We start from the raw sequence: 13,140 nt of genomic DNA on the forward strand, positions 1-13,140 counted from the left end.
TGCATATTAATGGACAGTGAGTGCTAGAGTACCCACAGTAAATACACCTGATTTAGCACTGGTGCTACATTACATCCGTAGTCCCCAAAAGCCTGTGCATATTCTCATTTGTCCAGGTCATAGTATCTCAAAGGAGGTTAAATCGAAAGCAACTGGACAAATAACTAAGTCCAGTTGCTTTCGATTTAACCTCCTTTGAGATAGTCCCCAAAACAATACAACAATTAACATAAAAAGTCCAAAAAGACGGAGGACCAGTAGATAACAGAAAAAGTACATTTACATAGTTACAGGGGTGGACATGATTCTTTGAATTGTAAAAAAAAATATATAATCTATATAGCTGGAATTAACATGATTCATTGAAATATAAAAATGAAGAGTTAATTTGCAAAAGCAGATAACTCCGTTTTTTAAAAAATTCTAGAATCTTCTTTTTTTTTTTTTTTTTCTTTAGATAAGGTGATACCAGTCAAACCAAAGTTGAGTGACTTTGAGATGTAACAAAACAGAAATATCTCAAAAAAATAAAGTTTTATTGAAAACAACACTATGCAAAGAATAATTACAAAGCCTCAGCTAATTTTTTTTCAAAATGGCACTTAACTGCTTTTGCAAATGAACTCTTCAAATATATATCTATACAGTTGCGATTGACATGATTCATTTTAAATATAAAAATAAAAATCTGTTGTGCTTGACATGATTCATTTTAAATATAAAAATATAGTACTTCCTGTTCCTGTGTGATGATGTCATAGCTGTGACTCACCCAGATGGAGGCGGCTGCAGTTGACGGACGTCCTGGTGTCCAGTGGACACCTGTACACGTCTCCTGTCTGCTGCTTCCCTGTGGACTCAAAGGGAGCTCCAACCAGCAGCCTAAACACACACACACACACACACACACACACACACGTTTGTAAGGCTATCTTTGTGAGGACACACATTGACATAATGTATTCCCTAGCCCCGTACCCTAACCTTAACCATTAAGGCCTTTGCACACTGAGTCCGTTTTCGTTGTCCGAAATTGCCACACGTCAAAAAATAAATTTGACCTCATGTTGTGTCGATCATGTTTACACACCGAGTCCCAAACTTCCGGCCGTCATAAAAGTTTTCGGAACAGATTCGATTTAATGCGTTTTTCGCATCCGTGAAAAGTCTTTTGACCAATCACATCAGCGTGTCGAGGCTGGAGAGGGAGAGAGAGGGGGGTCACCGCTGAGTGTGTGTGTGCTGTGATGGTTTCAGTGTTAGGGCGCGTTTAGGTTTATTGTAACCAGGTCTCTCTCCTGGTACGTAAGATTTTTACTTTGTTTTTGACCTAACACACTTTATACCACCCACATACAACAAAACCCCACAAAAGCAATACACACACAGTGTATTGCTCAATTAATCAACCAAAAACCAGCACTTGATCAATATAAACAACAAAAACAATCTTTCCGCTGCAGCAATTCAATAATCAAGTCCAACGCAAAATCAGTTCAATAATCAATGTTCAGTCTTTTATTTTGAAAGGGGAAAAAAAGGAAGAAGAAAAAAACTCTTCAAAGAAAAAAACCATTTCCGGAAACAACACAAAACCACAGGCCGAGTATAAGGAAGAAAAAAAAACGCCAGCCGCTGGTGGTCTTCTGTTTACTGTGTGAGCTAATAATCAGTATCTATCCAACTGGACCACTGACATCCTATAATAAAGGCAGATTGGCTCCTCTCAGGATGGACACAATATTTAAATTCTCAACAAGTGAGAGAACCACAAAGTGCATCATCACTGCGTGACGATTTTGTCTCCCTCTCCGAAATTTGCAACACAAAATAAAAACGAATGCGAATAAAACGCAACGGACTCAGTGTGCAAGGAGCCTGTGCGTAATGTTTTTTGTCGGATGACGGATACGAAAAACGCATGCGAATAAAACAGACTCAGTGTGCAAAGACCTTTACTCTTAACCTAATTTGAAACTAACTATAACCTAAAGTCTTAACCCTGAAACAGCACTTGGAAAAAGTTAGAACCGGCCAAAATGTCCTCACTTGGTAACAATGTCCTCACTCTGTTGGTGAAAAACTGTCGACGGTCCTCACAACGTAGTAAGTACAAGAACACACACACACCGACAATTAGTAAATCTAAAATAGTTTTTTGCTGACTGGATTCCCGTCCATCTCCATGTTGTAAACTGTTTTCTTAAGCGCCGACGCAGTTTGCAATAAAAAACAATGAGAAGGACACGAGTGCTGCTGGCCTTTCTTCTTTTTCTTTAAGCAAACTGTTTTCTTGTCTGTAACAACATCTCTGATCCCTCCTCCGTCTCTCACCCTGAGGTTTGTTTCTCCTGGTTTTTCCTGGGAGTTTTTCCTCAGTGGATGTGAGGGTCAGAGGTCAGAGGATGTTGTGATGATGCCATGTAAAGATCTTTGACACAAATTGTTTATATATATATTTAACAAATGTACGGTGTCCTTTCTTTAGCAATAGAAACTGATAGATATATGAACATGCAATAAGCCCACATTCTTCCACACTGTGACGTCTGTGCTGACATTTCTAAGTATATTGTTCATTTACTGTGTGGAAGTCTGGGGTAATGCATATAAAACCAACCTGTTGCCTCTGTACATATTACAAAAACGAGCCATAAGAACAGTTTTTAATGTTAGGTTCAATTATCACACTAAGCCACTTTTTTTGAAGGCATCTACATTAACATTTTTTGACTTGGTAAAATTTAAAAATGCATTAACCATGTATAAAGCAAAAAATAATCTTCTTCCTTGTATAATCCAAAAATTATTTCATGAGAGGGAAGGTTGTAAAAGATATGACTTATGAGGAGAACTCAAATTGCAACAGCAAAGTGTAAAATCGACTCTTAAAAGTATGTGTATTTCTGTCGGAGGGGTTATTCTATGGAATAGCTTGGATGTAGAGATTAAACTCAGCAAAAGTGTTAATCAATTTAAAAGTTTAGAAAAGGAGTGTTTGAAATGTATAGCAGAGAGGAGAGATAAATGATGTAAACTAATGTGATAACTGTGTTTTGGTTGTGTTGTATGTGTGTTGTCTGGGGTTGGAAACTGATCAGCTCTGCTTCTTCCATCCCCTTTTCAAACAGTGTTCGTTGTTGTTAGTGTCTGTTGTTGTTGTTCTGTTCGATATTTGGTTATACGGTGTCCTGTGGATGTTCTTGTTATGTTGTATGTGAGATATAATTTTTGTTTGGTTTGAAATAAATATGATCAATCAATCAATTTTGCTGATTTTGATGATGATACAGATAAATTATGTGTAATTTTATCTGGTAAGCAGCATTGCATCAACAAATGAGCCAAATCCTGACACCTCCTCCTCCTCCTCAACAGAAGGAATGTCTTTCATCACATGGTTCCCGCTCGGCGCTGGTTCTGGGAACGGGTCTGAGTCACGACCAAAAGGACCACGAGCCACCGAGCCTTTAGTCTGCTCACACGTCGCCGTCCACATCAAACGGGCCGAGCGCCGCGCGGACAAAACCACATCCTCCGACTGCAGACGGAGCCAGGTCCACATCCTGCAGCCTGCAGCGCTCTAAGCCCCGCCCCCCCATGACATCACCACCCCGGGCCGGTCGTTTCCTGAACAGGTGCTGAGGTTTATCATCTCTGTGGTGGTGAAACCTGAGTCGTTATCGGCCGCTTTGTCTTTTAATTAAGTGGAGTTCCCGCTGCCGATACCTCTTCTTCCCAGAATTCCCTGCAATTTGAGGGAGACTAAACACACTGTGAGACAGTAAACACACACACACAGACACACACACACACACACACACACAGGTCGCAGCGTGGAGGCTGACAATCACAGGACACTGTAGAAACACAGAGTCGACTCTATAAACAAGAAGCGCCGGAGGTTTGAGCTCAGGTCAGACAGAGGTCAGAGGTCACCACAGGTCAACGAGTCTGACCTCTGACAGACAAAAACAACACACACACACACACACACAGTCAGTCTTCCTCCCTCCTCCTCTGTAGACGTCACTTCTTCTAGAGCGGGTCGTTCATGTGCAAAATCAAATACAGTCAAAATATAATTATATTACTATTTATATATTTCATTGTCTAGACATTGCAGGATATATTTTATCATATTTTTTCCTCTTTGTATCCTATTCATTTTTCTTTAACTAAGTTATTTTCCTCTGGAGCGGCCTGGCCGAATAATTTCCTTCGGGATGAATAAAGTTCTATCTATCTATCTATCTATCTATCTATCTATCTATCTATCTATCTATCTATCTATCTATCTATCTATCTATCTATCTATCTATCTATCTATCTATCTATCTATCTATCTATCTATCTATCTATCTATCTATCTATTTATCTATCTATCTATATACACAGAATATTTAAAGTATCTGTTAATCTATCTGTTAATCCCAATTATTGGGGCCACGGGGCAATCGCACTGAGCAGAATTTTGTTATTGTGGGGATTTTTTCCTACTTTTTTTTTTTTTTTTCATCTTCCAGACAAATATCAATTCACTACTAAATTATATATCAGAATGTGTGGTTCAATTGGGATCGGTGTGCTATTGCTTTTCTTTAAAGAATACAAAAAAAAACTGCGGAAAATTTTGCATTGAAGTCAATGGGATAGGCAGAAAAAAAAGAGCGAAAAAGAACAATCGTTAGAGTTTTATAAACGTCTACTGCTCAGGCATACTTTCACCTAGAGACTCCATTTGAACTTTAAACAGTAGACACAAGTCTTGTGTATTGTCGTATTACTCCACGTTTTGATAGGTCATATAGTTTTTGATCAATCCCTGATCAATGACCATGATCATTTTTGGAGAAATTATGAGATTATAATGGTTGTGTATTGCACAGAATGTTCGTGTCAGAGTGGGTGACATCATCGGTTAGAGTGGGAGAAGTTGTCTGAAATCTTCTGAAACTTTTCTCTTTCCACACTCCTCCTGGACACAATTTACACTCTACACACATGGTTTTTTCCACATTTGTAGACAAACTTGTTCTCTCTCTCACAATCTGCTCAAAATATCTGAGAGATTTACAGAATTTGAATTGTCAGCCTCTATGTGTGGCCACGTCTGTCTCTGCTCCTCATTGACTCCAATACAAAGATTTTCTGAGAGAAGCAGAACGGACCCCTGTTTTAAAATCGCACGTTTATGCAAAATATTTACTGTAGAAACACCAAAATCACACCAAATTGTTCAGGAAGTCCTTACAGCGATGATGGTCTGTGTTTTTTTCTGATAGGAGTTACCGTTTTGTCAGAATAAGTCCAAATGTGAGACCAGTGCAGAGGCAGAAAATCGCTCTTTTTCTTGACGTTTCTGTCTGCCTCAGCCTGGGGGGCCCCTATCGTCATTGGCAACCACCTCAAGTTACCATGGTAACCTCTGAGCCTCAGGCCAGAGCTCGTTAAGGTTTATAAACAATCCACCTGGCGCTGGTTAACATGTTAAACACACACACACACACACAGTTAACCTAATGTGATTACAGCTCCTCCATATCAGTGTCTGTCTGATCAGCTCTGTCTTGACCTTAACTCATTGAGTGCCAACCACGTAATTTCTCGTTTTTCGTTCGTCCATGCGTTGAGTGCCAAAAACGAAATTTTTCGTTTTTTGCTTTTTTTTAAATTATGAAAATAGACACTTTAATACACATTATATGTAAATTTGGGGACTCTACGACGAGGAGAACTGAAATAGATGACGATCAAAGTCACATGACAGCTCATGATCTGGAAGTTTTTATCATAACTCAGCTTCTGCAAACGGAGTTCTGCATGCAGATGCAGCAGCTGCTCCGCTGCTGCTCCGCTCTCACCCGCGAGGCTGCAGCAGCTCGGAGCTGAACCAGGAAGCTCTCAGCCCACTGTCCCGCCCGGTCTTCATCTGGAGCAACACCGTGTCCTCCCCAAAGTCCTCCCGCGGTAAAATCTGATGGTCTCTGGACCAAAGCAGACCGGCACCACCGACCCGTACCACAGACGGACCGCGACCACCGGCGGGACCGGTGTTCGCGAGCCGCTGTGGCCGGCAGAGCCTCACGTTCCGCGGCGAGAGGCTGTGACACGGCACGGTGCGTCTGTGTTATTGCTGTTTAGTGGCGCCCCCCCCGCCCCCGATGGTGGTTTTGTGAATAGAACAACAATTGTTGTGTATATTTATCTTATACGAGCCCTTTGATCCAGAAATGCGAGTGTCTGAAGAGCGACAGGCACAAACAGCGCACCTTTCATAAAAGACGCTCTATCTCCTTTTCTAGAAAAAAAGGAGGGATTTTGGTGAAACCCAGCCATGTTTAGCTTGACTTTTCTCAGGAACGGAGGCACGTAGAAACAAACGGTTTGTGGCCATTTGAAGGATAAAGTTAAACCTTTCAAATGAGCTACAGTATGTGTTGGTGGCAATAATATAGAATACACTATGGCTCTAAAATAAAAAGTCAAATATGGTCTAATTTGCCGGTACACTTGACTAAAACTTTGGAAAGGAGCGCGGCACTCAATGAGTTAAGATCGTGGGTTTGATTCCCATGTTGACAGAGATGGTATGCCCGGCAGTAGCTCCCCGTGGTCCTATTAAAAATTTCCCGGAGGAAATTTTCTAGTTTATATTATTATATTGAAATATTTAAGTCATTAAAGGGACAGCGAGGAGTCTGTATTTGGTTATAAAAAAGTCTCACATTAATGAGGATGAATCCACGCTACCCACACTTGTTAATGGGCCCATTTTCGATCAATATATCGTTTTGTCTCTATCGTTATTTTGTTATTTTAATTAATGGTGGAAATGCTGGGCGAGCCGACCAGCATTTCTTTACTTTCGGTTTTGTGGACGCTGCCCGGCGAGTCATGAGAATAACACAGCTGAATCACCGTTTATGGTGGGAACTATGACGGTATGTGATCGTCTTCCAACTTCTGACTTTAATTCTTGATGAATGAAAACATTTTTGCAAGACGGCCATCTTGCGCCGGTCCAAGAATTTCACAATTGTCCCTTTAATTGTCATGTATACCAAATGACAGATGAAGGTCAGTGGTTTGATTCCCGACACCTCCAACGTAGATCACGGGATGTATGAATGTGTGTGAATGACTAGAAAGCGCTATACATAAGTCCAAGTCCATTCTTCTTCTTTTTCTGCTGATCTGAGGTCAGGCGTCACTCAGACGTTCTCCAGCTCCAGGTCTGACAGGTCTCAGGTGTCTCCAGTCCAGATCAGATAAATGAAGTCTCCAGAGAGTCCTGAGTCTGGACCGAGGTCTGGACCGAGGTCTGGAAACCCTCTCCAGGTTCTGATCCGATCGCAACACCACGACTCACTCAGCTGCTCGTTTATACCAGCTCACACACACTTTAACACACTGAAACACACTGAAACACACACTCTCCACGTTAATGGTTGGACGGTGGCTCTGCTCCTGTGTGTGTGTGTGTGTGTGTGTGTGTGTGTAATCTCTTTTTTGTTTTGTTAATAAACACTCTGATCTTTGATTTGAAAAATCTCAGTGAGGTTTTTATCAGCACATCTGTCTGACATCTGGGCCCGTTCTTAAATGTCGTTTGGTTTGTGTGATGTGATCCAATAAGTTCCAGATAGTTCAAATAGTTGTACTAAAGTAGCCTATCTGCTTGTGTAACCATGGTAACAACAGCGGGAGGAGACTTCAGCTGGTTCTGTGCTGTGTTCTTCTGTTCAATACAAACTTTGTTTTACATTAAATATGGTTTAGATTTTACATCAAATCATCTTTTTTCTTTGTAGCTGAGGAGGAATAATGTAAATATAGAGACACATGATTATTATTATGAGGACTGGGACTGGAGACACTGATGGACTTGGACCTGGTCTCACCACTCGGCTCCTGATGGAAACATCTGGCTCTGCAGCTCTGTGAGTTTATCAGAGTCGTCTGAGGGATGAAATTGCAGCCGGCTGCCGCCACAGAGGAAACTGATAAGAGACTGAGCTGAAATATGCTGAAGGTCCAGATAGAGACGGATTCTTAGAGAGAAACAGACGTTTTCCTGTGTCGGTTTAACTCTGAACTCTCCAGGTCTGGTGGTGTCTCCTCCTCTGTGTCTCTAATCCTCCTCTCCTACATGCACACTAAAAAATGTTGGGTTATCTCTGTAACCCAATTTCTGAGTTATTGGTGTTGAGTTTAATTTTTGGGTTGTTTTTCCAGAGTTTAATTCCTGGGTTGTGCAAGTAATTGGGTTATTTTTCAGTGAGTAACCCATTTGTTGGGTTGGGTTGGGTAATTCTGTGACTCAGGGGTCGCGTTAACCGGATATTTTCCGTCATTGACCGTTTTTTTAAAACGGTGACGGAAAAATTTTGAGGCCATCCGTCATTTTGACAGATTGCAATTCACAGCCATGGCCGTCTGGCCATGTGCATTTGTTTACAATGAAGCCGGCGGATAATCAATAAATGGAGCGGTGGATAACGATATAAAACATATACAATGTCTCAAAGTCACTATGGTGAGAATTAGATTAAAAAAAACAAACAAACTCACAGCTGGCTGGTGCGCTCAGTAGAAAACGCTGTAGTACCTCCTCTAGGCCTGTGGAGCGTGTGTGGCGCTGTAGCGCTGCCACACATAAACACCAACAACAGAGAAGAAGACAGAAAGCTCCCCGCAGTATTCAAACTCCTTCAAGTGGATTAAATGTTGATGGGAGTCGTGTCAGTGTAAATATGACGGTCGATAATGATTTAACGGGCGAGATTCAGCTGCAGTGTCCGAGGGGCCGACAGTAGTCAGCTGTTAAGTTACGTAGCTGTAGCTACACAGGTGTGTCTCGGTAGGTAGAGCAGTGGGGGCAGGACATCACCGTTTCACACACTCGCCGCGCACAACTCTTCTAAAGGTAACGTTAAGCCTTCTTTTAATGTATTCTGCCGCCGTGGCATTGTTTATAACACGTAAAGCTGAGTGGGTTTTGTCCTGTCTGAATTTGTGCTGCATCTGGCTGTGTGGTCTATAGCTTCAGTTGTTTCAGTGATGCGCAGTGGCTGCGTGCTGCGTAAAAGAGAGATGAGAGGCACAGAGAGAGAGAGAGAGAGAGAGAGAGAGCTAACGCCGGTGCACTATGCGGTGCCTATGTGAAAACGTGCTCCTTTGGATGTTTTGGTATAACACATGGGTTAGCATGTTGATTGTTGACAGAAAACTGATGTCATCATCAGGTATTTACGTTGTATTTAGATGTTGAGTGGCAGAAAGTGACCCCCGCATTCACTGACTGACCCCACGGTTAGATGTGCTCTGACGCAGACTCTGCTCCGGAGCATTCTCTGTTCAATTTGTTTGGACTTGATATGAATTAAACATGAATTAAAATTGAATCCTATTGAATATGGCATTATTATCATTTAAAAAAATAAATAAAGTGACCGGTAAAAATAGATTATGACGGAATTTTTATGACCCCGTCAGTCAAAATGACCGGCGACGAAAAAGTCTAGCGCAACCTCTGCTGTGACTTAACCGGCCGGTTCATTTGAAAAATGCTGTCCGCACACTACAACATTGGGTTATTTTTAACCCAACTATTGGGTCGAGCAAGTGCTTTATACACGACCCAATAGTCGGGTTAAAAATAACCCAACGTTGTAGTTAGCATAACCCAACTCTTGGGTTGAATATTCAACCCAAAAGTTGGGTCAAAAAGATGAACCCAACCCGTTGGGTTAAAATAACCCAAAAAAAGGGTTCGTCCTTATATGAACCAGCAGTTGGGTTAAAATTGGGTTAATTTTTAACCCAACTGTTTTTAGTGTGTGTGCATCTGTTTCTAACGAATGTTGAAGAACACAGCACAGAACACAGGGAAAAAGTTGTCTTCATCACTTTACATGAGTCAGATCTGCTGTTTTACAATCAACAGATTATTGTATTGATCATAAATTGACTTTGTGCTGTAGTTTCCTTTGAACCTCTCTACACTTTGCTTTTGTTGGGTTTAGTAAACGCAGGTATTTTCTGTGCATTTCTTTTTTGCAAACGCTAGGCCTACAAAAAGTGAACGACCCATCTCGGTGCAGCTTTGCAGAATGAACACTTTACAACAAAAGAAAAACTGACAAAATGTCGACAGTAAAGCAACTGAAAATTACTTCAGATAAAAAGGGTTATCTTTCATTCACAGATGTGTTAAAATTTACAAGCAGAAGATATACAGTAAAAGTCCGTGCTGATCTGGCAGCTCATCTGTTTCCTCTCCCTCGTCTTTCTATCTTTTTTAGAGCCTTGACACCCGAGTGTGTTTCCTAGATGTTACAGTAAATACAGATGGAATCAGCTGTGATCGATGTGTTTACATAAACTCAATCAATTGTTTTTCAAAAGCAGTGAAACAAAACACAGGTCACAATCTACAATGTGAACTGTTCTTCACTTCAGCCTTTAGGTTCAGTTTTGACAAACACAGTGAAAGCAGTTGGAAATGTAGCAGTTAACATCGACTGTTTTGGTCTGAGTTGAGATTGTGTGTCAAAGAGCTTAAAACAAAATTTAAATGTATAAATGTTTTTTTTTGTTTGTTTTTTTGCAGAATTGTTTTTATTTTACCACTTTTATCTAGACAATTTTTTAACCTTTTTTTTTGTTTTGTTTTGTTTTTTTTAAGGAATCTTACCACTTTTTTCTAGGATTAAAAAAAAAATTAGATTTTTTTTTGGGGGGGGGGTAGGGGGGTTACCACTTTTTGTAGAATTTTTTTTTAACTTTTGTTTTGAGAAATGTTACCACTTTTATCTAGAATTTTTTTTTTTACTTTAAAAAAAAACATTTAAAAAATATTAAGACTTTTTTCTAGGATTTTGAAACTTTTTTTTTTTAGATTTTTTTATTTTCTTGGAAAACTTTTCTCTTTACAATATTTCCAAAAATTCACGCCATTGGCCCTAATTTGAACGTATACATCGACTAAAAATAAAAAGTAATTATTACTCAGAACAAATATTTGTGTATTTCTGGTTTTTTGCTTCAACATTTTGTCCAATGGGGATTCGTAGTCTAATTTATGTCCATTTAGGGTCCTTGAGGTAAAAAAAAGTTGGAAAACCACTGACAGAGGCCACACAGGCTTTTGTTGTGGTATCTGTGTGAAGAGTTTTGAAAAAAAAAAAAATGGGTCATAGTGATCGTAAAATTCTGGATTATTCTGGATTATTCCAGTCTGAGTCTGAGTCAACAACATGAGCCAAACACCTGAGATGGGATGTCACCGAGCTGCTGCAGACGAAAACAACAGAGCAGAGACTAAAGACTATAACCATGTGAACCCCCTCCTCCTCTCTTTAAAACAACACACACACACACACACACACACACACACACACACGGAGGGAGAGGAGTGATGGGCTTCCCAGAGGGAGGCTGGGGAATAACAAACCGCACACACATAGTTTCCAGGTCCCGCGCTGCGCCTCGGGACGGAGAGAAGAGACGCACATAGTTTCCACTTATTTACCTGAGACTTCAAAGACTCAGAGGTTGTGTAACGGTGCAGGAGCGAGAGGAATGCAGCACCACAACACACACATTAACACACATTAACACACATTAACACACAACAACACACATTAACACACACAACTACAACAACAGGTTTATCTCTCACAGACGTGATAAAAAAATTAAAAAAACGTTTTTATTTTTTCCCAGGTGACGAAGAAACCGAGTCTGAGTCTGGATGAAGAGTTTTTATCATGATGGTTATTCCAGATTTTATTTTATTATTATTATATCTAATATCTGTCTCTCTGTCTCTTTCTATATATATATATATATATATATATAGGTGATAGTTTGCATATGTGTATATATATAGGCATATTTTATATTTTATTTTATTCTTTCATATTACTGATTGAAGCCATCCAGAGGAAGACGGTGGAGTTCTTCTGGTGGGGACACCACTGGCTGAGATCAGCGGTGCTGCACCTGCCGGTACCATAGACAGTAAAAAGAATGGCCGTAGCGTCCGTGACGTCACCCATTGGTCTTGGGGAGTCGTTTTTGTGACTCCAACATGGCGGCCTGAACAGCGCCATGTTGGATTGGCCGGCCGAGAACCCGCCCACTGGCCTCGAAGCAGCTGTCCACAGAGCTGCTCGGACCTGTCACTCAACGTTTCCGCGCCCTAATTGGTCAGAGTTTTAACCTAATAACAGTAAAACGGTAGAGTTAAAAAAAAATTCACCCCCCTCAGAGTGTGTGCGGGGGTAGAAACTATCGATTGAGACGAAAAAACGTTCTGACACCAGGCTTTTAACATGTTTATTGAGGATGTAAAGTGGGTGATTTTAACATGGGGGTCTATGGAGAAAGCTGCTTTCTGACACCAGCCCCCAGAGGAAGAAGAGGGGATTGCAGTTTTTTGAACGCGGAAGTGACTTCACTGCTCAGACTGACAACTGCCCCCTTGGCCGGTACAGGAGGGTGGACAAGGCCTGGTCAACATGGCGGCACGGGTCGCTGCTTTCAGGCTGCAGACGGCCCAGAGACTCCTGTACAGGTTTGGTCTGCCGTGGATGGACACAGCCTGCCTGCTGCTGAGGAAGGCCGGTCGTCTCAGGTACGATAAACATCTGTTTCTGCTTGAGCTCAGCTCAGTGGACTTATCTGGTCTGACACCATTTTACCAGTCGGTGCTCGAGGCGGCGCAGGTCTTCACGTTCCAGCGGAAGGCTGCAGTAACACCTGGGATGTGGCTCTTTGAAGAGCCGCTGCTGTGGAACAGTTTTATCACCTCGGGGGTCCTGTCCTCCGACAGCCTCAGGATCAGACTGAGGGAGGCCGGCTGCCTGAAGCTGGGGCAAAGATATTCAATAAATGGAAAGATACTCCATGAGCGGCTGCTCCAATGATATGAAATGGTATACACTTCCTGTCTCTCTAAATGGGCGTGGCCAACCGTCACCACCTCGTCTGTGAACGTGTGTGTGGATTTATACAATCTGTAGGTAGATGAAAGTGAGATATTTATATTTTCTTATGATAACATTAAATATCTACACTACTGACAGTCATATTTAGCATGCTAAAAATAATTTAAATCATTTTCACGGGAGT

General features: G+C 41.2%; 1 protein-coding gene across 1 annotated transcript in view; it reads right to left on the reverse strand.

The window, feature by feature from the left end:
• Positions 1–13,140, reverse strand: part of LOC146986617 (integrin alpha-11-like) — a 69,027-nt gene that overhangs the window by 38,473 nt on the left and 17,414 nt on the right. The window contains exon 4 of the mRNA XM_085780511.1: positions 773–882. Within this exon, the coding sequence (XP_085636637.1) occupies positions 773–882 (110 nt within the window). The remainder of the gene's footprint in view (positions 1–772; positions 883–13,140) is intronic.

The sequence above is a fragment of the Trachurus japonicus genome, chromosome 6 (genome assembly GCF_045865225.1).
Source record: "Trachurus japonicus isolate A0001 chromosome 6, Traja_1.0".
Lineage (NCBI taxonomy): Eukaryota > Metazoa > Chordata > Actinopteri > Carangiformes > Carangidae > Trachurus > Trachurus japonicus.